At 39.1% G+C, this 27,215-nt stretch overlaps 1 protein-coding gene across 11 annotated transcripts in view; it reads left to right on the top strand.

Annotated features, from left to right (window-relative positions):
* Positions 1-27,215, top strand: part of LOC139445009 (membrane-associated guanylate kinase, WW and PDZ domain-containing protein 1-like) — a 158,212-nt gene that overhangs the window by 49,528 nt on the left and 81,469 nt on the right. For 9 of the 11 annotated variants that reach the window (XM_071226062.1, XM_071226060.1, XM_071226065.1 and 6 more), the window contains exons 5-6: positions 1,550-1,579; positions 2,846-2,928. In XM_071226062.1, coding sequence (XP_071082163.1) covers positions 1,550-1,579; positions 2,846-2,928 — 113 coding nt within the window. Of the gene's footprint in view, positions 1-1,549; positions 1,580-2,845; positions 2,929-24,796; positions 25,602-27,215 lie in introns of those variants that run through there. The other 2 variants (XM_071226061.1, XM_071226068.1) reach the window with 2 other exon arrangements.

Here is a 27,215-nt window from a genome sequence, read left to right as displayed (position 1 = left end):
CTGGAATATTGCTAAAAGCGGCGTAAAACCAAACTCGCTCATTTACTTACTTACACATGACGGCATCGTGTTCCCACCACACAGTTTCCCCCTAGAACAAACTATGAACCTGTTCCATCTGCAATTTGATGCCAGTTTTCATTAGTTACAAGTTCTGTTGTTATTTCATCATCAGCATCTTTGAAGATTTGAGAGGTGATACTTGTGGGCTGTAGCTTCTGATTCATCATCTGAAGGGTTCGTGATACTCTTGATGCATGAATGTTGAAATTACTGCCCTTCACAACAGTCATGCCAAGCACCTTTAAAGTATGTAAACATCAAACGGACTTGTGACCTCAATGTTGTAGCAGACCTCTTCCTTATTGACCAGACAGCCGCTCATGTAACATCTCATGTTGAGTGCTGTGGTACCGTGCACAGCAAGCGGATCTGCTCACAACAGGAAGTTAGTCTGCTTCTGAGGCGGTTGCATCTCGTTGCAGTTCAATCTGGCGGTTGATGACAATTCAGAGGGGTGCCCTTTGGTTGCCCCGGCGAGATGCTGACGAACCGTAGCAAATGCTGCTCCGTTGAAATTAAATCTAATGATGGCAGTTCATTATCTGACTTAGAAGGGTTATAACCCTTTAGGTGTTGAATATTTTAATTATAAAGTGAATAACCCTTTGAGTGTTCCTGCTTTTAATTTTTAAGTTAATAACCCTTTTAATGTTGAATATTCTAATCATAAAGTGAATAACCGTTTTAGTGTTGAATATTTTAATTATTAAGTTTGTAAAACTTGTCTTGAATATTTAGATTATGAAAAGATTATTACTTTATTGAAGTGTTCAATATTTTGCATTTAACCCTATTAGTGTTGGATGTTTTTATAAAACAAATAACCACTCTGGTGTATGACAGTTTCATTATGAACTGTTTAACCCTTTTTGTTTGAGTGTTGAATTTCCTAATCAAAAGGATTATAAAATCATTTCGAGCTTATGTTGAGTATTGGGTAAAGGTGTGACGTGCCTAGATGGTGTTCAGGCCACATTTCTTGGTTTACTGGTTTGCTGTTGATGAAAAACAGTTGCTATCGGTTACATGCTCATGTGTTTTGTGAAACATTAAAAAAATATATGTATATAGATGTAGTCAGGAAGCTGTTTTGTGTTGAAGAAAGTTGTATAGTTGAAATATTGTTTGTTTTGAGTATATTCAGGGATAATTCTAGGTTTGGATGTCAGTGGACTCAAAACATGGCACATTGCCTTCTGTCAGTTTAATTGCTGTAAATGAAAATCACAAATATTTACCTTTTTGAAAAGTCAGATCATGACCAAGAATTGATAGGATATTATACATAGGAGAAAAAGGTCAAATATTTGAAAAGTATATATACAAATATTTGAATACCCATTCAAAACAACGTCAGATCAAGTCTTCCTGTGGTATTTTACCCAATGGATTTAGGTACATCCTAGAATTATCCATGCATTTGTTTTTGGTGGATTTAAAAAAGTGTGATTGAAATCTTATATTTCTGTACTTTTCTCAAAATTAGGGTGAGCGGATCCGCAAACCAAGGCATAAAGTAAGTGTGGCCTTTCTGACTCTTGTAACATGACTGCTAGTGAGAGGTGCCTGGCACTGAGTCCGTGACAAGACATGCCACTAGGACATGCATCTTGTGTTACACTTAGCTCATGTGGCTGTTGCCATTTCTAAAGTTCTGTGGTAGAAGTAATGCCTTAGTTTCAGTGTCTGCATGCTTTTGTCTGAAACATTATTTCTGTACTCATTGGAATCCTGTCATAGGGGTATTATTTTCTGCCATTTTTGAGAATGAATTGTCATAGGTTCTCTCCTTGTTTGTGATCATCCATATCATATTTTGGTTTCCTTTCTATATGCAAGTAACAGCAGGGTACCTATTCTTGTTCTCCATAGAATGTGGTATCTGGGTACATCTGTAGCCTTGAAATTATTTTTGTACTGACAGAAGTGAAATGTTCTTTTTTAGCTTCTTGTGATTGAATGTATGTAACATTTCGTGTATACTACTCAACTATTGATAGGCACCAAACTGATTACTTTGGTAGTGAAACCATGTTTACTCATCCTGCTTATTGTTTGTTTGTTGTTTGTTTAATTTCACCCTCAGCAATATTCTAGCAAAATGACGGCTGTCTGTAAATAATTGTGTTGGGACCAGACAATCTAGTGATCATGAGCATCGATCTACGCAATTGGGATATGATTTCATGCATCAACCACCCAATCCCATTAGTTGTATCTTACGACAAGCGCGGGTTGCTGAAGACCAATTCTGACCCGGATCTTCACGGGGCTATCCTGCATTGATCCCGGGGATTCCGGGTCGGAATAGGCCACTAGCAACCTATACTGGTCGTAGAAAGTGACTTAATGGATCCGTTGGTCAGACTTGGTGACTTGGTGGATTGGTTGTCATCATAACCAGATGGTGTAAATCATTGCTCAAAAGATCAATCACTGGATTGTCTGGTCCAGACATTATTTACAAGGTGAAATATTGCTGAGTGTAGTGTTCAACAGCTAACAAACATTCAGTTTGGGACCATTGAAAATCTATCATGTTCTTATAGTAATGTGAGACAGGCTGATGAGTACTTATGTTTAATGCAAGTGCTACTGGCAACCCACCAAGACATGATGTCAGGTCTTCTTGTGATACTTGAGTTTGATATATGGCAATTTATTTAATGAGGTTTCGCTGTATATGTTTTTTGAAATATAACTTAATATCCCTTTCAAGAGTTGGGTAGTATATGTGATGGGAGTGGTGGTGAACTAACACTGGTTTGTATTGTCACTTCAGTCACAACAGCGAGACCACGCACTGGCTGGATCCCCGTCTCGAGAAGCTTCAGAAGCCTTCCGCGGATGACTGTGAGCAAGATGGTAAGTCCCATTTTCTTCAGGGCAGGGGCGGTCGGGTAGCCTAGTGGTTAAAGCGTTCCCTCGTCACATCGAAGACCTGGGTTCGATTCCTGATATGGGTACAATGTGTGAAGCCCATTTCTGGTGTCCCCTGCCGTGATATTGCTTGAATATTGCTAAAAGCGGTGTAAAACCATACTCACTTGCTCTTCAGGACAGAGATTGTCTGTGGTCTTGTGGATGTCAGGTTATATTGTATGATGTCATGACAGCTTGTGTCAAAAGAGCTAACCAAAATGGAGATCTGATGGTCAAGATCTGTAGATTGACTGATTGCGGGAACGTCCGTTGAGTTCAGTCACCGGTTTGCCTGGTCCAGTCATGATTTTTTGCAATCTATGTTGATGAATGGTTTTAAGCAAAATTGTCTGTCTATTGATGATGCACTGACCATGCTGTTCATGGTGGTGGTTAGCCCACTGGTTAGTGTGTTTGCTCATCACACAAGGTCAGAGTTTGAATCTCATATAAGATGTCCTTACAGCATTCCTGAAAACAATATGTAAGAATTTGTGCTTTGGAACTTCTCATTTTTATCAGCAACCCATGAAGATTCCGGGGTAGAATAGGTCTTCAGCAACCCATGCTTGCCATAAAAGCCGACTATGCTTGTTGTAAAAGGCAACTAACAGGATCAGGTGTTCAGGCTCGCTGACTTGGTTGATGCATGTCATCGTATCCCAATTGTGTGGATTGATGCTCATGATATTAATCACGGGATTGTTTGATCCAGACTCGATTATTTACAGACCGCCGTCATATATTGCTGAGTGCGATGCTAAACAACAAACCAACCATCCAACCATTTATATCAGTGGTTTACTTTTTTTTTATTTAAGCCAGTGTGAAAGTTAATTTATTGTATTCAGCTGAATGTTCTTGGCAGTCTATTTGGGAAATGAAAATCTCTTTTTTTTCTCAGATTAGTCAATGATCTATAACTTGCCTGTATCAAGCCATAACATTAGTTATTACAATAAACGTGAATTAGGAAATTTGTGATTCCATTTAGGGAAGATTTAGACATTTGCTGCAGTTGGAGCCGAATATCAGCCTCGGAGCAGGCCTATATGAATTCCTGCATAGGTGGGGAAAAACCATGTGAACTATGGCCATTTGGGAACCTGATTTTACTTGAACATTATATCTTAGCAATGTATTACATGGCTATTTTCATCGCTATTTTCATAGCTGTTTAAGTGCATCTGCATTTCTTGATGCAAAAAGGAACAAATATGCACGGCAGGGAAACTCCAACTCACAAAGATTTCTTTTATGACTTACAAATACCACTTCATCAAAAAGAATTATTTTACAATTATTTTATGTATACTTGTTAAGCTAGCAGTGATTATACTAATATTAAGAGCTGAGACATCAGTACCTAATCATCTTGTGTTCACATTGAAATGTTGGCTATGTTATTTTATGGGGAGCTTACTGTTGCAATCAGTGTAGTGTGCAGCCAATGGACCAGTGCACTATTGTTGCACTGCACATTAACTGCAGGTGGCCCCTGTTAAATGTGACCATTACAGATGCAGGGACAAGGGTTTTGGAGCTGATAATGTCTGCTTCATTGCTTAGGGCTAACGCACAATTGATTAGGTCTTGTTAAATGTTTCAGTGTTAATGAGTATTCACAAATTGAGTTTAGAATTAAAACTTCACTTCTGTTGTCAATTTAGAGGATGATATAAAAAAAATATGCTCAAAAGTGTGATAATTATTTTTCAGTTTAATGTAAATGAGGAACATATTTGGAACATGTTGGATTAAGTCTCTAATGAATGTATAATTAAGACATCAAAATGAGCTAGCCGGCATCGTCATCCAGAATGTCATTGTCTATCAGGTTTAATACAAAGTCAGACAGATGTTAGCAGTTAACAACAAGGAAGAGGAAGCGCAATCCGAAGTTGATTCAAAACAGCTGTTTGGAATAACTGACTTTTTTGGAATTTGAAAACTCTACTGAGAGTCATACCATTCCACATGGCCGAATTGGGTACATTGGAGCTGTCTGTGTTTATTTTATCAGTTAGGTCATGGCACATATGGGGGGTATGTGAAGTCTCTTTGTTTGTGATGTGAACACTCGTGAACAATTCAAAATGTCAACTGGTTTTACTGGGTTGAGTTAGATTATTTCTGAAACTACTTCACATGTCTGCTTCTGCTTCTGGGTCAAACTGCTTGAACGATGGACTGTAGATTGATGTCACATTCTGTTTTATTGTGATCCATCGTCTTCCCTGTGCTGTCATGGTTACTTTAATGATAAGGCCATAATTGATTACGTTTGTTTGTTGTTAACGTCGCACTCAGCAATATTCCAGCTATGTGATGGCGGTCTGTAAATAATCAAGACAGGACCAGACAATCCAGTGATTGACATCATGAACATCGATCCATGCAATTGCGATGCGATAACATGCATCAACCAAGTCAGCTAGTCTGACCACCTGATCCCATTAGTCAAGCCTAGACAGCTCCGAGGACAAGCATGGGTTGCAGAAGACCTATTCTAACCCAGATCTTCACGATTCCATAATTATTTGTGAGATATTTATCCTAGCTGGCCTCACTAGCAGACAAACCTATGGGGATTCTTGGTTAGAAACCTTGCTACTAATAGGAGGGAACCTGATGGATGGGCTTACCTGGCTCTGCGACTTTGTTGATTGTGTGTCATCATCCCCCGACACCTTGGATCGTTGCTCACAATATCATTCACTGATTGTCTGGTTCGGACTTTTTTTTACAAACTGCCATCATGTTGCTGGAATATTGAGGAGTGAGATCTTAAGCAACAAACAAAATCACTATCATCGATCTCGCCAAACATGCTTTTATTGTTCCAAAGAGAGTGGCGGTGGGGTAGCCTTGTGGTTATAGTGTTCGCTCATCATGCTAAAGACCAGGGTTCGATTCCCCGCATGGGTACAAAGTGTGAAACCCATTTGCTGGAATATTGCTAAAAGCGGCGTAAAACCAGACTCACTTGTTCCTAAGAACCACGAAAATCCCTGTGTGGGTTCCATTCTTTCTTTGTATGATGAAATACACCGTATATGCAGTGTTATTTAACATTCCTGCTGCACGTGAATCCCATCCATCAACAAGACATGTACACACATGCCTCGAACAGTTGTTTAAAAAACAGATCATAAAAAAATGAATGCATCTCATTTCACAGGAAAATTTAATAATTGATTCGTTGTGACCTAAGGAAATGATTTTATTAATGAGAGCTAGGTATTACTTTATTTTGCTTGTTGCTTGAATGAAGGATTACATTTCCAACCTGAACTTTAGCTGATATTTGCTGTCTCGTGACATTGAGTTGGATATAATGTAGGCCAGATGGTAGAACAGAGACGGATTGAATGTCTTATTTTTCCTTTTTGTGCTCTTTCTATACAGCCAAAATTATCAAAAACAGATTGCATATGATGCTCATAAGCTTAATGTCAAAAAGTTCACAATTACACGTTTACCTATTTCAAAACACGAGTTGGTTACAAAGTACAGGCTATTCATTTTTTGAAGGGACTCCTTATCAAGGGTTTAATTCCAGAATCAATCGGCGTGCGTGACTGCGTGCGTGTGTGACTGTGTATGTGCGTGCATGCGCGTGTGTGCTAGTATAGATTTTTGCCAGTTTAAAAGAGCAAGCCAACTGAGATACCATGCTGCAGTTTAAATTGGATACACCACTCACACACATTGTACTCATGCTGAGCTGACCAGTGCTTGTTTTATCCACTTAAACCCGAGTGCCAGGCAGGGTTACAAATATTATATTTTAAAGTCTTATGGTATGATGCGGCGGGGGATCGAACCATCCCCCTTCTGCTCTATCCACTAGACCCTGGAGACAGGTTACCTGTGTAGATGGGCTGAAATACTCAAGAAAAGCGTACAACTTTATGAATTTCAACTGTATAATTCCTTTAATCCTTATCCTTACTGTATATCTGCCTTCACGCCCTGTGTGTTTCATTAGCTGTGTGCTATTTGTTATTCTTACTGTACATCTGGCTTCACCCAATTATCTCCTTGTTATCTATTACCGTTGTTGTCAGCGTAATCTCTGCTTATCACATGTCATGCATATATACCTCTCATCACTTGGTTGTTGTCACTCCAGCTTGATAACAGTGTAGGAATCTACATTGAAACATCGCTATATGCAATAAACCAGAAGTTGTTATCTGTAAAGTTGTATGTTTTTCTTAATTATTTGGCATCTTCTAGAATGCCAATCAAATTGTTGGCTGTTAAGATCACCATTACACCATCTCACATCCAGTTAATAATGAGGACTTATTCTGATTTAAATAAATATCTGATTTTTTCAAACCTGTTTAAGATTTTTTTGTGCATGAATTAAGATTCCTACTCATCCCCTCACCCCCTGAGGGCAAACAAAGACGTTTGTTTAATTGATCCCCCGAATATAGTCTTGAATGAAATCCAATTTTTTCTCCTTCTTTTGAAGAAAGAACCTAAGGGTACGACAAAGACTACAGTTTTCCTAACAGTCAGTGAAGTGGAGTGTCATCGTGTTGATCTGTGTTATGAAAAGGTTTATGTTATAGGTGTTTCTCAGGATATAACATGTCATGACATGTCGTCACATTGTGCCTTGTTCACACAGAGTGTGTTATACTTGTAATGTGTGAGGATTACCACACAATGGTCTAGATCTTGTGTGAATACGGGTAATAACACCACAGTATATCGTGCCTTCGATACAATGTAACAGTAGTTGGGATAGATGACTACCTTCATTATGTACAGTGGAATTCTCATTCAAATATTTTTTGTATGTCTGGTCAGTGTTTCGTGGAGTGTGACGCCTAGATTTATTTCCTTTTTTTTCAATTAATATTCAATTAGAATTTTATTTATTGTTTTTATTTTCCTTTTTAAGGAGGATAAAACATGTTAAGAGAAAAAGAAATACTTAATGCTCAATGTCCTGCTGGGATTGGAACTCAAACTCTACGTCAAGATTTCTTTATTTTGTGTTAAAGTAGTTAGTTGAAATTACAGGCTTGCTTTAATTGCGAACACAGATTTGGATATGTAATAATAATTGCTGTTGACGGTTTCATATTTACATGAAATCAGAGCTGAAAAAGAAACTGTAATTATCGTAAGATAATTGCAGTGTTCAGAGCAATATCACTGCAAAAATTACTTTGAGTTGATATGGGCTTCTGATACATGTCATTCCATTAGCGGTCCCCGAAACATACTTTTCTGTTTTTCAAGTGTATCAGTGATTGTGTCGCTGTAGTGATGCTGTCATGTGATGCTGTCGTGTGATGATACAGGTAAATGGAAGAAACTATCACATTATCCCGAACCACTTTGATGTCCTATTCCTTACAGACCTGATACAATAGTGCTGATCTTCAAGATGGCTGATGTGTTATGCGTGTAGGACAGCAGGGTTGTCACGTCTGGAAATTATATTTAGAGCATGTTTTAAACAGTTTGGAAATGCAATATACGGATAAGTATAAAATAAATAGGGACATGTTTCCGTGACTGGTGTCTCGTGGAGGTTTACGTTTACCAAGTTTACCTTGTTAATCTACTCGACTAACTCTGAAAAAATTGGGACATCATTTTAAAGATATTGTCCATCTGTCAGATTTCAATTCCAAATGTATTCAAACATGTTCCGAAAGATGAAACGCATTTTAATGGCTGTGTAAAGCAGTGATGTTTGTCTGGATTATTCCCCAGCAAACATCTCATGTAACGGCAAATCTTTTCAGTCCGCCTTGATTAGGATAACAAAGAATGATCCGTAGTGAACCCTGAACATGAATTGTGCTGAGACCGATGCCAGAGGGGTTCCTCTGGTCTTTGGGTCTCTTGTTTCTTTGTAGAACTTCATTGAGACTGCCTTGGTTTCTGTTTACGTCGTTGACACTCTTTTGGGGATTGGCTGCTCAGATGAAAAATCAGTATAATGTAAATTGCTTCGGAAAAAGCTATCTAGGTTTAAATCCACAGATGAGTACAGAGCAAAAAGTACTCATACTTTCTTTTTAGAGGAACATTTTTTTCATAAAATTCCTAGAGAAAGAAATGTGGATCCCAGTGGATTTAAGATGTTTATCTCTTAATGTTTTGTGGCTGAGATATGATAGATGTATTTTATTGTACACACGAAGCCACTAGGGGCAGGGCACAGAAACAAATAATCCTGTTATAGTTCTCATTGGTTGAAGGGTCATAAGTATTGAATTAACATTCAATAAACTATTCCTTCCATTGAGATTAAGTGATCAAGGCTTGTAGCAATGTATTTCATGGCTTTGATGAATCTTTAATAGCATTAGATGTGTGCCTTGTGTGGAATTGTATAGTGTATAAATCTATATTACTTTCTGTTTGCTGTTACTTGATGTTCAAGTTGGCCATATGTGACATCTTATTGACCAACATTCATTCTTGTTTAGGTCAAGATCAATAAAATTGTTTCAACATTTTCCCTTACATGAGTAGAGAAAAATGTGAATTTTCAAACTCCCATGTTTTTGTGGTCTGAAGAAATTGTAATTGGATATGTTTCAAATAAAGATAAGACATTTTGGGAAATTCACAAATCTGAAATCAAATTATTCAGGACTGTTTGTCAATTTAGAAAGACACCCCCCCCCCCCCCCGACAGTCTGTGCAGGAATGTCAGATGATACTGTTTTCTTGATCATGTCTGTCTTAAAGGCATAGAATTTGCTAATGAGTGTAGAAATGGATATGCCTTCCAGCTCCCATTGGACGCATATTCGTGGCATATCATCTGACTTTTTGGCCAGTGTGAGAAAATGTCCTTTGTGATGTTTTTATTGGACAGAGGCATGACTTTGATGTAAACACTTCAGCAAACGCTCCATACAGATCATCTTCTATACACAATGTGTGGTCTGGAAAATATCCCCATATCCAGACTACTTTCACAGACGGCCATCTTTGTTAGACTGGTCCTACCTATATATGTTATGAGAGATGCCTGTCCGTGTGGCTACTCTCAAAACATTCTCAAAAGTTTTACTGAAGTGTTCGCTTTCACTATGATATGTGGTGGCTGTGTACATGCGGTGAACTATTGACATCTCAAAATAAATATGATATGGAGGTGAGAATTGATAGATGTCATTGAATTAACAAGGAGTTTCCCAGGTGTATGTACACCGTATGTATTTATGATGTTTGAAAGATGGAATAAGGATTTGCCATGTTTGCTAAAATTGAACTATTTTAAAAAAGAAAATCGCTTTCAGAAAGCTTTGTAGTAATTCTAAAGAAACAATAGGTATGTGAAAATGATGTGAAAGTTTTATTTCTCTGCCAAAAATTCAGATTTCTTTGACTTATCGCCATTTTGTTTTTGTAGTTTATGTGGTCATTTAGACAAGACATAAATTTGTATGATATGCAGTCAAACAACCCTGTAATTTCTAAATTTCTTCAACCCAACTTGTCCTGCAGGGCAAGTAGATAATATTTTGTACTCATCTTGCAATATTTTCACTTGCCCTGTTAAATTTCTTAAAGTTTTATGTTCTCAGTTATTATTTACGGCAGACAGTACCATATAGTTCAGAGTCCCCATCATCTATGTTCATCTTCGCTCATTCAAACTCGCTCAACCATGCGTTTTGCACAGTTTGTTTCTTTTTTTACACTGTCACTGATTTTGAGAAATGTTCCTTTTTTTTCAGCGTGTTTGTTAATTAAATGATGTTTTTTGTTGTTAACACCACAATTCCTGATCAAAAACCTCTATATGTTAGCCATTTACCCACAAAATCAATCAGCTGTTCACTCTCGCTTTGACGTTAAGGCGTCAGTAACGAGTAGCTTACAACAAAAATAATAAATATAATTTTCTCCCTTTTAAAACTAGTTTCGATACCTGCTGCACAAACTCACTTCCTGTTTATTTATGTAACAGACAGTTGCCAAGCATGTCTCTTATTTATGATATGTGCAACATGCATTTCGTTACTTAGAACGTGTGAGACATGAAAACGTATTTTAAGTTCATAATTATTTTGCATATTTTATGGACAACGGTAAGAGATGAAGTGATACATAGAAGTATCTGTACTCACCCGGTAGGATGGACATTTCTTCAGTTCTTCCTTCCTGTACATCCGACCCGTGAAGACTCCGGGGTAGAATAGGTCTTCACCAACCCATACTTGCGTAGATCAATGCTGATGATATTAATTACTGGATTGTCTGGTCCAGACTTGATTATTTACAGACCGCCGTCATATAGCTGGAATATTGCTGAGTGCTGCGTTAAACAACAAACCAACCAACCAAAATCCCTGTACATCCTGCCATTCATCAATACAAACAGCCGGGTGGATTTTTTTAGCCCTACTGTTTGAAATTAATTTGATATTGAAATGATGAAAAGAAAGAAATGTTACAAAAAGCTGGAGTTGTATTTCCAGTTTTGAAAAAGATACCAACAGATTTCTATTTGACATTTGTATTAAATATATCACTGCAAAGATACCTGGCATTTAAAAAGTTGGAAATCTCATCGTAATTGTCAGCTTCAAATATAAAGATTGAAGAGATCGGATACACACATCATTATAGTGACATACAAGTTGAGATGTGACAGTTGAGACAGTGTTGAGGCACTGGAGGGATTAAAAATAATAAGTATAAGGATATATACAAATATACAAACGAAGCTATTGCATTTAGATTAAAGACAGTATTTCTGAACAGAAAGGTCATTAACTGGCTCTTGAAAGAGTCCACGAAAGGTGAGAGTGTCAGGTTGAGTGGCAAATAGTTAAAAAAACCTTAGCTTGTTAGCTAAAGATCTTTGGCCAAAAGATTTCAGGTTTCTGGGTTTCAACAGTCCCCTGGAGCAGCCTATGTGTATCCGGGAGAGGTAACTACATGGATAGGATGGCCAGTCTTGGTGACTTGGTGACTTGTCATCATCTTCTGGTTGCAAGGGACGTTACACCCAGTGTCCGAAATAACTGCCTGCCCACCTGCACATGGCTGGTAACTTTTGTGTTGGGCTGCATGAAATGTTCTCCACCTGCCAGACTGTCTGGCAGATAATTTTAAGACTACTTATGTATTCAGTTTTGTCATAACTCCATGTAGATTCTCAAGTTTTTATTATTTCAAATGAACCAAGAGGTGATTTGTCTTAGTTTTTGCGATTTTTTTTCACTCAATATTTATGATGTCTGAATGAGGGCAGTAACTTTGAAGATGGGCAGGCGACAGTTACCTTACTCTCTTGTTGGGTTTTAAAATTATTTCAAACACTGGTTGTTTCGAGGGGTCAATCACTGATTTGTTTGGTCCAGACCACAGTGATATGTGTGGACTATTGCTGACGGTGGCATTAAACAACACACAAAAAAACCTAACTCGTTATGTTGATTGTTGGGAACAAGACATCTGTTTAGTGAATCTCTGTATTCCAAAAATGGAGGCATATGCAAGTGTATACGATATGTGTTTGGCATTTGAGAACCTACTTTGTGGGGGCAAAATGAGTGTTTAAAAATTGACTAGATGAACTATTTATGTTTACATTTTCAGTATATGCAAAGTGCACATTGACCTGATCAATGAATATTAGATCTTGCACCTTTAATATACAGATATAGTGATAGAAACTTGATATGACTGTCTGAACTATGTCCACATTTTTGTGTACTATTTTATTGGCTCAAAGCGGAAATGTCTGAAGTTGCAAAGTGTAAGGGATACTGAAGATTGGAGTAAGTGTTACCCTGGAATAATTGATGAAAGTAAATGCCCTTCCGCTATGAGGAGTGTTTCTGATCTCTGACTTCATAATGTATAAGTCTGCATTTAGAACTAATTATAACTGGTCGTAAATTCCTAAACATCTTGGAAAATTAATCTGAACTTATTACACGAAGACCTTGTGGTGTTTCTTCTCCGATAGACAATCTAATTCACATTCCAAAAGTTACGGACAATTTTCTGTCTGATTAAAGTCCGGGGCCAATGTAGATGTTTGATTAATTCAACATTCCTGACCAGTGCAAACTGACGTCTGCTACTCAGATGACCAGATGCTTGAGGAGGTCGTCTGTTCTACTCAAACATTGACCTCTATTAGTTTCTGTCTTTGTTCCCTTTGGCCAAAGGCTTGCAGTTTGATTGGCTAAGGGTTTAATTATCTAACAACGGATTGGCCACACTTTCGATAATTAATTTCTTTGAATCAGGTTTCATGAGGCTTTTCTGTGTAATTACGGTCAATTCCTGTTAACTGCAAACACGCTATGCAGTTCAGTGGAGTCGACTTTATTTGACAAATTGAATTGTTAAGTCTTTGTGGTGTAGTGAAGTAAAAGTATCATTGAACAACTGTTTGCCTTTGTACATTTGATTAGGACTTACATTTGTTTCTTCAGATCAGCCAGAGTGTGGAACAGGTCAGTTTGTGTCTCTGTGTGGTCTAACCCTGGGTGTGTGTGCACCTGTTCTGTTTGCAAGGCTAAATGTCACAAAATTAATTTGAGCCTGTTCTGAAAATAAAACATACACCTGACCTTTCCTGCTTTACACCTCGTGTTTGTTTGTTGTGTAACGCCACACTCAGCAATATTCCAGCTCTATGACGACGGTCTGTAAATAATCAAGTCTGGCCCAGGCAATCCAGTGATTGATGTCATGAGTATTGGTCAACGCAAAAGAGTGATGATGACATGCATCAATCAAGTCCACGAACCTGGGACACATCCCATGCCGTTCGTTGCTTCTTTCAACAAGCATATGCTGCAGAAGACCAGGTTTTACTTGGATCTTCATGGGTGACTCCTCAAGTGGAGGTTTGTGAGCAGAATAGGACTGCAGCACCATGGGACTGACTGGGACGGGTATTTGATGGATGCTGAGTATGAACGGTTCCTGCATCCAAGACAACCCTCTCAGCTGTTACTTTGGGTAGGGTAGTCTAGTGGTTTATTCTTTTGCTAGTCCAAGCATTTATCCAGGATACCAAATAAGATCCCCTTGGCAGGAAATATGGGAAAAAGTGATAATCTGATATTTCAGTACAAAGTCATAACAGTAATTATTACCATATAACCTGAGTTGGCAAATTTGTAGTTCCAATTTGGGAATATTTACTGCCATTTGGTGCAGACTTGGGGCCAAATATCGGTCTCTCAAGAGGCCTAGATAAATCCCTATTATCACTCAAATGTTCTAGGTTCAATACCCCGCATGGTTCTTGAAAGAATGATAACCACCAAAATGACTCTCAGCTATGACCTTGTGATTTAAGCTTTTGCTTGAATATTAGAGATCAGAGCTCAATCCCAACATCAGTAAGACATCTTTCATAAATGGGAACAAAAAAACCCCTCAAGTATTACTAGGGTTGGAGAAGCTTTATCTTGACAGCATGGCTTGATGCTCATTCTATCGACCACTGGTTTGTCTTGATGTCTTCCAGGCTGCTTTGTGAAACCATATCATTGCTGACTCCTATGTGAACCCTTTGCTCTTTACTCGCACGGAATCACGCTGTTAAATCTTTCACTGGATAAATGTAACACTTGAGAGGCAGAGTGTCAAGAGCTGTTATATGTGCATGCAGTGGAGGAATTAATCAGTTATACCACAGCCGCAGGTCATGAATAAACCACGTTATCCTACACCAAGGGATGGGATGGATGAAAGCTGAAACAAAGCCTTATATGGATGACTGAATTTGTTTCATGATTTATGCCCGTGTGTTCAATGAATTGTTAACATATGTTTTATCAAATATTCATAATAATGAATACAATGATGGGAAAATATTTTGTAATCTTTCAAAGTCATTAATATATTGATTAAATGGCTAATCTGCAGAAGAATGAAATAGTTCCACCCTGTAGGACATACCATACTTCAAGAGTGGAGCATTTCATGTTCATGTTGCAGAACTAGACGGAACATTTATTCATTTGGTTGAAAACTTTGATAATAAGGACACAGATTGTATGATTATAACATGATAATATGTTTTTTGTTACTTGAATTACTGACTACTGGTAATTCCCACTGAATCAAGGCCTTTGAAAATAAAAATAATGATTTTTCTTCTTTCATACAAATTGCTTGCGAAACAATTCCAAATGTTAGAATTTGATTTTTCTTAAGTTGAATATTGTTTTGGGGTGAAGATATTTTTCATTGAGGGTATAAACGTCCAGTGTTGATTTGTTCTTGTGAGTCTAGGCTTAAGTGCAGTGTTACTTTTGATGAGACATGATCCTGATGTGGGTTTGTGAGTTTGAGTGTGGGCTTGTGTGTGATGATTTAGTGGGATGCTGCCTGCACTGCGACACCAGAGTGCAACATGTCAGATGTCGGAGGTACTCACCCCCCTGCGACAAACAGTGCAGTGGTACTGTTACCTGGCCTCACAGGCTCTCTCTTATAATGAGTGCACTAATTGCTGCTGCTTCTACCCAGGGAATTTAAGATTGTCGTATGTTAAGTATGGGAGTTACGATTGTCGTATGTTAAGTATAGGAGTTATGATTGTCGTATGTCAAGTATAGGAGTTACGATTGTTTTATGTTAAGTATAGGAGTTATGATTGTCGTATGTTAAGTATAGAAGTATAGGAGTTATGATTGTCATATGTCAAGTATAGGAGTTACAATTGTCGTATGTTAAGTATAGGAGTTACGATTGTCGTATGTTAAGTATAGAAGTATAGGAGTTACAATTGTCGTATGTTAAGTATAGGAGTTACGATTGTCGTATGTTAAGTATAGAAGTATAGGAGTTATGATTGTCGTATGTCAAGTATAGGAGTTACGATTGTCGTATGTTAAGTATAGAAGTATAGGAGTTATGATTGTCGTATGATAAGTTTAGGAGTTATGGTTGTGTTATGTTAGATATAGGAGTTACGATTGTCGTCTGTTAAGTATAGAAGTATGGGAGTTATGATTGTCGTATGTTAAGTTTAGAAGTTATGGTTGTGGTATGTTAAGTAAAGGAGTTATAATTGTCTGAATGCAAAGATTGATTTGTAGAACACGACTCTGGATTGAGTCAATCCTTGCACCGGTTTCCTCAAGAGATTTTAGCATTGTTGTAAGTCTATGCTAATATATGGTTAGCCTTGAGATCCTCTGCGGAATATTGCTTTGGATTGATAGTCTTGAGGACTGTTTGCAAAAGGTTGACTTGTTGTGGTCAGTTGTATGTTTAATATTGTGGAATGATTATTTAAAAAATATTTAAATAATACAAAATTTGAGTGGATGACATATGGTTTTTGGTTTTTGTTTGTATTGGACTACATGGCTGAAAGGGGAAAATCCATGATTTAAAAAATAAAGGGGGGTACACGTAATATTAAAGTCATGAGTGACTCAGTATCTGAGAAATGAGGCATCTACACACCTCCTGCAACCCCTCTGGATCTGCCAGTGACATATTTATCTTAATGTGTGTGTGGAGATACGAGATGCATTGTATTAAACCTCCTGAACATGATTGATAGTTGCAATAAAGGCAATATGCTTGATTAGGACATACTGCAAAGTAGGACCTTCTTTTCATCACAGGACAATAGGCACATCCACTCAATCAATAGGACCCTGGAAAGTTGTAACAGAATTCACCACGCCATTCTCTTGCTTAATACCAGTCGGAAAGCATTACATAGTAGTTAGGTAAACACTATAATCTCTGTTTCTATTTCAAGTGAGGGTAGAGCTGCACGCAATGCCCACATGCCTGTGGGTAGTACAACAGATTGCCCCACCCAGGGGACTGGTAGGGATTAGAGGGAGGGTCCCTGGTGCAACCTGTTGTATTGTGGGCAGATGTGGGATGCTGCAGAGGAGGGTCCCCTGTCAAAACAGAGATTAGTGGCGTTCCCCTGGGACTAATTAAGACCAGAAATCTGCTCTCTATAAATGCTTTTTTTCTCTTGGATTAAGAGGAAGATAGGGACATGGCCAGGATTTGTTGCATTCTGTTGAAATAATGTGAACCAGAAGGACATTCGTTCAGTTTTTGAACCACAGTTCTTGTTATGTTATTTTTGTGGCTTTGATTCTTTATTTGTGTTTGTTGGGTAATCATATGTGTTAAAAGGTGACAAAGCAACATTGATTTTGTGTTATTGATATATGTTTCTGAATTAGGTAAAATCAGAAACTATTAGATTGATACACTAATTTAGTTGAATAATAAAGCAATGTCCAATTCTGAATGAATAGATAGTCAGTGATTCTGAGGCAATTGATTAGCTAACCAAGCAATTACTTTTGTGTTTGTCTCCATAAACTGAAAACAAATTAGGCCACACCCACCAATGGATAACTGCTTTTGATTGGCTGAAAATAGAATGCTCGGGGCTTGTGGTGCATAATTGCGCTGAATGTCACCGATTTCTTGCTGTTGTCTTCATTTTTTGTGTTTTAGTGATTTAATTAGCAGTCTGTGAAGTTACAGTTGTTGGCATATTTAGTTAGAAGGAGTGACTTTTTTATCTTTTTTGTTTTTGTTTTTCCGCTTATGGAGTTATGTATGTAAGAAACTGTGCGCACATGCATATTTACACAGTAAGCACACTGGTTTTTAGGTTAAAATTTCCATAAATGCAACTAAAATTGAAGTCAATTCTTGAATATCAAATTCAGACTCTTAGATAATGCTTGTTAATGACTGTTGATAAACTAAACATAAACATGTTGTTCAGCAATGATACTGTGATTGAGTATGAAATCCTGGTGATTACAGAGAAGGAGGCGATATAATCAGTGAATAAATACTGCTAATAAGTAGTGACACTAATGATGAATGACCAATTCCCTGTGGTCAAGAAGTGTATATCTGTGTATATTTACCTAGTATCAGCATCTCTGACGGGACCCCACTCAACTGGCAGTGTGTTAGAAATCAGCCAGGCTAGAGTGCCCATCCATCATGTGATAACGCTGTATATCACATGGTGCTGATACAGACCAACATGCATTCTGGTTAATAACATAAAGCTGTGGTATGTGCATGACCTTAGTAGAGTCCATTTAGTGGATGAAAGGTGTCTGGTCTGACCATCTGCCCTGCTGGGTAGTTATTGTCCCGTATTGTTCGTGTAGCGTGTTTCCCGAGCAATAATCAGCACTGTGTAGTCTTTTAATGCATGGCCGCTCGGATGAGCAGTTGGTCTGAGGGCACTCGGGTTAATCAACAGCCACACTTCGTTCTCTATGACCATTGTATTGGCTATGGGGAAAATGTGAACTCATTTATGCTCTGAAAGACTTGTCAGTTCTTTTGTCATATATTGGAAAGAAAATGATATTTGGTTAATCAGGAGACTTGGTCACGGAGACTGGTGTGGTAGATGGATACAGCCTCTTTATTCCTTTGAGAGATGAACCCTCCAGATTGGACAAGGATTATCAAGTTTGGTTGATGATTGGCATCCTAGTTGATCAAGGACCACGGATTAACTGAGCGGATATTCACGAGCGTTTCCTGACAAAACAAAATTCCATGGTTAATCTTCTTAAGGATTGTATGAAAGAAATAACGAGATGAGGGGGATTAAGTTTCATCAGGAGTGATACCTTGAGTCTTTTATTGCAATGCGTCATTTAAATGGTAAAACTTCAAAGCATCTTGAATGAAGCGGACCAGAATTTGATAGGAAGGCCAGGCATAACCATGGGTCTCCATGTTTGATTTGTAATTTTGTTTTGATGTTGATATCTGTTTGGACGTGGTGTTTGGCTCGATGGACAACAACAGATGGTATTGTACGCAAACCTGGCCAAATTGAAGTTATTTTTCTTTGTGGAGGACACGTGTGTATGCACTGACGGGTATTCCACAGGTGTGCATAGCCATAGCTGGACTGAGCCAGGGTTGTTGGGAGGCTTATCTCTGTATAGACTTTTGATGGTGAGGGAAGCGATGCCCTCATTACATTTATCTGTCTGTAAAGCTTGAATGTATGTCTGTATTGTGGATCCTGGAATGTTCTCTTGAGAACTAATTAACCGAGTATCACCAACATATTGCTCAGATCTTGGGATAACATAGTGTTCCAGGTGTGAAACAAATAACACTGGAACTTGTCGTCAACTGTTTCACTGGTGGAAGAACCAACACACCTCTAATTGGAGAAATTGGCAAGTTTCTTGATCATTGGTAGAGAATGTGTATTCTCAAAAATAGCTCACCTCGAAGTAGTGGTAAGCAGTTAATCAAGATGAAGATGTTTGAAAGAAGCGGGTGAGGTTTTTACCACAGGAATACAACGTGATGACAGACGAAATCTTCGGTCAGGGAGGCTGGAAAGAGTGTTGACAGGAAGACAGTGGTATCGTGGTTGAAGATAATTTATGGATGGTGAAGGTCGCAGGTTGGTGACCAGGGAGAGTTAATATAGTGATAACTTGTGACAGGGACTCCCTGAGTTATCATACTGAGATAGGACGGCTCTTGAACAATGGAGAGATGGACACACAAAGAGGAGACCTGTGTCTATCTGTGATTTAAGGCTATGTTGGAGTGATTAATGAGGCACTGTACTATTCTGGGTCTCCCTTGCAGACTTTGTTACCAACTGATTCAGGTATTTGTTGAAAGTCAGCAAATTGTGACAGCTGATTCTGTTTGTAATATTCTGGTGTAGGCATGTGAGGACAACATTGATGCCTTTAATGAGAACTGATAAGTTTGGGTGATATTGATAGCCGAATTCAGGTTCTGGCAACAATTTGCCCTTTGTTGCCTTCTGTTATTAAACCCTGTGAGACTGTTTGTCTGAGGGAATATCTTCCAGCTGATTACAACTTGCCTTTTATCAACCAGAAACATTTGCTTTACACAGTTCATTGTGGATGGAGGGAAAAAACCCACCAAACAAGCTGGCTGTCAACGAAAGTGACAGGTCATGATATACTTTGTGTAGATAAGTGTAGACCCACTGTTGGAGGATTGGAGTACATTGGAAGCATGCTGCTCACAGTGAAGGCTTGTTGAGGTTGGACGGCCCTGAGGGGTATATCTGTTCAGTAGGGCACCGTATCACTTTCTTACTGAATAAGTCTAGAGCTTGTGTAAGGTAGAGGAGGGATGTAACAAGTGTGTCACATTTTCTACTGGTTTGTCTTTAGCGTAGTGCAATGTTTGGCAGGATGGCTTAAGTTTACATAGGAAGAGGTTTGTCGATCTGTGAATGACGATCACAGCCGGGATTACGGTGGACTTGAGGGGACAGTCTGTGGACTGAGAGAGAGACTGTTATATTTGTGGAGGGCTACAGTTGTGTGTACTGGTGCTCATGGAGATGAGATTTATGCTGGCGAGGGAATTAACGTGACATTTGACTTTCTTATCAACTGAATTTTAAACATTTGAAGACAGTTGGTATCGGATGTCAGCATTTCAAACTTGTCGCTGCATTTGAGAAATGAGTTTATCACTTTCTTTTTGAAGCGCTGATAGCAGGTATATTGGAAGTTTATGAAAGAATCATTGACTGGTTTGGTGGATCCGAAGTCTGTTTCAAGACATCAATATGCTACTGGACTCAATGAATCAAGGAATTATGGACTAATTATTGATTATTATCTGTCCTCTGAATGAAAGAGATTGATGATATGTATGGTTTGAGGACTCATTTCTGTGTGGAATGTGACATCCGCTGACATCTTGAATCAGTGTAACCGGTAGATCCGTCACATTCTATTTGTTCAACTTGTAAAACATTTTCTCGGGACTATTTTTTCATGACAATTGCAAATACTGGGTTGTGAAGGGACACAAAGTCAAGCAGCTGGATGACATTTCCACATTGCTGGACGGTCTTGTCGCTAATGTGCAGAGTATTTGTCTGAAGAGACTCCCCTCACAACTACTCGGATGATCTGAAGTCTGCGCGTGTGTGGTTGATTGACATTTGGCAGTCTGGGCAGACGCCAGTTCTCACTGCACATGCCATTGTACAGGAAAACACCTCAGGTTTGGCTTAACGTCTGTAATTATCATACAACATAACCACTTAGACGTGAGATGGAAGATTTGCCAAATTGTTGGTAAGATTTATGCTTATCATGCATACTGGATGAATTAGTCAAAGCCGATTGTGTGTTTTTGTCATCATGGAAAAAAACGACTTTTACTGACTGACATCTGTAACTACTGAACACAGGAAACCAAAGCTTGCGTGAGCCGAACTTGGCATCAAAGTGTCCGTGGAAAAGTGAATGTTCGACGGGGTGTTGTAAAGTGCACACAAACACTCCTCTTAACAAAGTGAATCCTTACTAACGAGGAATAATTTACATTTATTTCCTCAGTTCACCCCGAGGAACTCCCGTTCATTATTTTCCATACCTGTGGAATAGTTTGAGGTTTAGTTGAGCGTATTGTTCTATATGCAGCTGATGTGGAATGACTGAGTGCATTGTTTATGCATTCAGCGCATGACTTACGTTTGTGGGACTTGTTTATACACCAGTATCACTGAGGGAGAGTTTATGGATGCATGTCTGGCATATTTCACACAGTGATCACCGGAGTAGATTGAGTGACCGAGTTGGAAGAGCTTAATTAGATTGTGTGGGTATATTGATACCTGAATTCAGTTCAGCTTGGCCTCGATCTTTGTGCCTCCATTGTAAGAGAATATCAAGCATTCATCGTCATTGTCAACAAAACCCAAGTGGTTATTGTGCTTGGTAAAGCGAAATAAATGCCGATCGTGAATCCATGATGGACAGGTATTGAGCAGACAACGATTTTTCTGGCGGTTGATTGTGCTGGCGTGTCACAGCAAACAGGGATGATGGCAGGCGTGTGTTTTTAAACAGCTGAACGATGTGGGGTGAAGTCGGGCATCCACAGCCATAAACACAAAGCATATGTCCAGAGAGACCTGACATTGGGAACATAGTAATCTTTGTCAAGTTGGAGCAGAAGTCAGCTGGAGTTCTTTTCCCGCTGCAAAACTGATAGACTTTTTCTTTAGATATCTATCAACAAAAGCAGGGAGGACTTGTCACCTGGTCCAGAGTCTGATCATAAATGTTTTGACTCCCACACAAAAAGGTTCTCTGGACTGTTTGTGGAGGAAATATTATCTGACAATACTCCTCACAATACCTGTGCTTGGGAGTGCATTCAGTGGTTCGGGGCAGAAGTTGCGAGGCTGCTTCATAATAATGTGGCAGATGTGAAGTTATTGAAGTGGAGCCATCACACTGAGAGGAATTAGTTAGGATAGAAGCCACTGAGGAAGACTGACGCCTGTGCTAGTTCGTTTCTAAACTTGAAGGTTAATATAACTGTAACTATGTGCCATGGACCATGAAATTAGCCACGTGCCTGTTAAGGAGGGATGTTTGGTTGTAGTCGGTGAGGCATGTCTGACAAGTGTCTTTGTTAAGTGATGTTTGATATGTGCGTGTAGGTATACAAGCCTGATCATGAAGTGTCATTAATACACGGACAAGATTTTCAAGGAGCAGACGTCAACTTGACAACTGATGAATTTCAAGCCAGTCTTTGTTCTAGGTGTAATTTGTTGGAAGAAATTAAACCAGGAGATTTCCACTTTGACGACCATGATTTCTTGATGTATGGACCCAGGCTTTGTCCCAATTGGTCAGACACCGAGACTTTTCATTGGCAAGTCAGGACCAAATAATGAGGATTGATTATCGTGTTATTAACCACCTGCCTGTGGAATATATGTTATTATCACATGACTGCTATTTGTGAAGAGGTCAGACTGAGCAACAGTTTGGATTCCGTTCCAAGTCAACTTTGATTACTTCATTGATGGTCACAAGTTGGCACTTTGTGATCTTGTGGTTACTTTGTGTCCTGAACAAACTACTTGGAGATTATTGAGTGGAAAAGTTGTTTAAGATCAGTTGAATGATCTGTGTGGATTTATTGCAGTGTGTGTGTACAGGTACAGTGCCAGTGCCATTTAGATGAGGTAGATGCCTGGGGCTTATCCTAATCCTGTTGACAGAGACTTGCACAAGAGGGAGAGGACGTAACATTGTTTGCTTGACTCAAACTGGCTTAGATACACTGTAATTTGCTTCAGTACAAGGGTTAACTTGTTGACGGTTGTCCGTGAATCCACCACATTGGGACTTCAAGAGGCTTTATGAGGTTGGGAGAGGTGTGAGGATTCTCTCCTCCGATTACTGACCAAACAGTGTCACACTGTCGACTATTGTTCCTTGGGGCAGACGGCTGGTTGTGAGTCAGTGTGACCGTCTGCACGCTCATCCCAACTCTCAATCTCCCCCACAATCATCACCGTGGGTTTACAAGCTACAGATGGGAGTGTGAATCATTATCTACAGTTTTTCCGTGCTGTAATCCCCCTTCGTGCAAATGTACGGGTGACACCCTGACCCTCACGTCTCAGACACACGCCTCCAAGTCACCAAGATTCCTTGCGGCAGATGTAATCACTGACTTTTTTCTGTGAAGAATTTCAAGAGTTACATAATTTGATGCAGCCTAAGTGTGTGATGTAATGGAATATTTTTTGTTTTCCTAGTCCCAAGCAAACAAAGAGTTATCACTGATCTTGCGTTGCACCCAAGCTATCACTTGCGTCTCTAAATGCCATCTGTCCTTGGAACAGCAGAGAGTGATTCTAGCCAAGCTAACTCCACACAGGAATTTATCTTACAAAGGACAGAAGCCACATCCTACAACTTCTCCCATGTGTGTGAGGCATGGCAGAATGTGACAGTTTAAACTATTGAAGCACTGTCATTGGTTAATTCGAAGAAGCCCTGGAAAGGCAGCATCAAAATGTGCATGTGCACCAAAGTGCAAGAGTGTGCAGTTGTTGTTTTTTAAATCTGAAACCCCCTCCAACTTGAAAATGCATACAGCAGGCTGCTAACAATTTTTCTTTGCTAAAACTTTGTTTTTGCATTCTTTGTTCGAATTCTGTGAGTTAACAGTCCATGAATTCCTAATGTCGATGTTGTGACATACCCAAGGTTCACATCACGTGTCAGGGACTCAAGGGTTGTGATCGCATGTCACGGTGCCACCGAGGTAATGTGACAGCAGACGCACTTGACAGCAGACGGTCAAGTGTGTCTTTCTACAACCATAGTGACCTGCTACCTTAGATCAACCCACATTCAACTTGAAAAACTCGGATATTGCTCTTTTCTCAATCAACGTTTCCTCCTCAGGTCCTATAGGAAAAAATGACAGCAGACGGTCAAGTGCATCCATCTCTGCCATGAGGGTGACCTGCAGCCTTAGGAATCGTGAAAAATAATCTGGATATTGCTCATTTATATTGATTTGTGGAACTGTCACTGTTCGTGCTTGACTTAATGGTTCAAGAGAGGCAAACGGTTTAATTCTGGACAATTACACGCCTATGCAAGAATTATTCTCTCATTATTTCCCTGCTGTGAGATAATTTACACACATGGAGTGACTGGTCATATATTCATGATGGTGAAGGAAACAGGGTATAATAATCTGCTATTATTACCTAGAAAGTGGGACATATCAATAACGTTAGCCTACCAGTACAAGTGACTATGTGTTGACTGGCTGGATGCTATTGTTCATTGGGTAATATTGATCTGTTATACACTTTCCCTTGTGCTGGATCAGGACCTGTATCATGAGTTTGTGAGACGTGGAGTCAACACCAGGATCATTAAGTGAGTGATCTAAGTAGATATGTCTGGAGACATTTATGGAGATAAAAACACATCAGATGCAGCAAGTTTGGATTTAATGGCTTTATGTTTAGCTAATAAGGCCCAGGTTTTATCTGCTTCAGTTCAAGTGATTACCTAATGTGACTGATGACCTCAATCCTGGCAGATGATATGAAAATCTAATGTGTCTTGGTTTTCTATCTTGTGCATCTTGATACCCTCTGAGGAGGAGAGTGGCACTGTCAACTGTTTGGTGACTTGATGCAGAGAAATGATGACAGATGCTTTCTGTCAACGGGTACATGAATATCATAGCTGATAACGATGTAGAAGACCCCTGTTAAATGGCTGGGTTTTCAGGACATAATTGAATTTTAGGATACAAACACTGTTCAGCTGATCAGAGACTGACGGTACATCAGATGTGGATATATTGTTTGTGATGTTATACATTGGTAAAATTTTACCTGCGACTAGGAACGACTCTGGGTGTACCAATTTTGTCATCAAACTAAGTTGCTATGAGACTTGAATAAATCAGTTGTGGATACACAGTTTGTGACATATCAACTGGAGAAAGATGATCTGAGACAATTGTGGATTTATGGTATTGTGGATTTATATGTTGGAATATGGTGCTTATACAAGAGTGCACCATGAAGACGAACGTACAAGAAGACATGGAAAGTCTTCCCAAAATACCACCCCCCATGGACCTAATTCAGTGCACCACCCTCAAGATACGTTCCCCCGAGGGAGAAGGACCACATTCCCCCCTCTCCCTGAAGGGAACCCCATTTATCCCCGGCTACTCCGACGTTGGATCAGGGAAGTGTGAGAAATGCACAAAAGGAAAGTGTACAGCCAAGTTTATTCACTTACAAGGCAGGTATCTTTTAAATTTATCATGAAACTGAAATGAATTATTAATTTTTTATATTCGTTTGTAGGCCGTGTGACATGTTTATTCCACTTGATAATGTGTTGGAGAGTGGGTTGATCGATTACTGGAAATGTCATCTTGTAAGAGAAGTCGGAGACAATGTAGTAAGAGAGGCTGATATCTCAATGAGGAATTCTCCATGAGTCTGTCTCTCAATAGTCGTCTCCGTTTGCACCACTCTTTAGGACAAGTTGCTTCTCAGGTATGAGTTTCCTGGGTTCTTTCTCCATTTCAGTGGAATTTCTTACTTGATTAAGTTGCTTATATGGGGCTTTTGGGATACGTTTTGTCACCTTCATGATTGCTTGTTCAGGTGAGGGAGTGATATACGTTGAGAGCAGTGCTTCTGGATGGAATGTCGTTCTGGTTTCAGTGTTGACTAATGACAAGTGCTGGTGTACATGCATGTTCACTATTGGTTAGAGGGGCTTTCACTTCGGAGCTGCCTTACAAATCAGTTTGGATTTTATGTTCATGGAATACAAGAAGCCTCAAGCCACACTCACTTAACCTCTGTATATTGGCATGATATCTCAGTCTTCAGGGTCTTCATTGTTTTATTTTGATACTTTTTTATGGACATCAGCACTGATATAATATTCACAATGCATATATTTTTACATATCAAAAGCTGATTTGGATATTTAAAAGTTACCCTTAATAGACTTATAAGCTCAGATTTACAGGAAGATAAAGACTTTATCATTAGCTTTTTTAGTATTCTTGTAAGTTCAGTTTTAAAAAACCCATTAGAATATTAATAACTGAGTTATTATTATACATATATATTCATAATTTAAATGTTAATAAATTACCTTATGTTGCATTCCCCATCAAGGTTCTGCTGAAATAATAGCATCAACTGGAAATAGTGTTTTACTAATAAGTTGCACTTAATAGGGGCATGGACCGCCTCCGTGGTCTAGTGGTAGAGCGTCCGCCCGGAGAGCGGAAGGTCCGGGGTTCGATCCCCGACCGCGTCATACCAAAAGACGTGAAAAGATGGTACTTGTTGTTACCCTGTCTGGCGCTCGGCATGAAGGGGCTAAAACAAGGACTGGTCGGCTCGGAGTCAGTATACTGTGTCTGAGTGGGGTATTCATGTTAAACTGCGGCATGGTATCTCAGTGTGCTAGCACTATAAATCGGCATCAGTCCGGACTAGTACAAGCAGCCAGACAAACACACACACGTACATGCACGTCGCTATATAAGTGCAATAATCTTGGACGCGACGTTAAACCCCATTTCACCTCACCTGATAGGGGCATGTCAAGCTAAGGTTTGGTTGTGAATATACAGTTCTGTTATGTATCTTTTCTGACAGTGTTTTGTTCAGTTGAGCCTCTGCTGTTAGCCTCTGCTGTTAGCCTCATATTAAGGGGTCCAGTTTCAGGCCTTGTGTTGAGTTGAACACAGTATGAATATTTTACTATGTTTTAAATGCTTGTGACAGCGTACCAGAAACCGTTACCTGTATTGATTACAGGTGTACATACCTGTTTGACTCAGGTGTCAAGAGACAGGTAAAAACATGAAATTACATATCTGAGTTT

This window comes from Haliotis cracherodii, unplaced genomic scaffold, assembly GCF_022045235.1.
Source record: "Haliotis cracherodii isolate W230 unplaced genomic scaffold, xgHalCrac1.p SCAF_6, whole genome shotgun sequence".
NCBI lineage: Eukaryota > Metazoa > Mollusca > Gastropoda > Lepetellida > Haliotidae > Haliotis > Haliotis cracherodii.
Note: the sequence above shows the minus strand (reverse complement) of the source record. Positions and strands in the feature narration are given on the sequence as shown.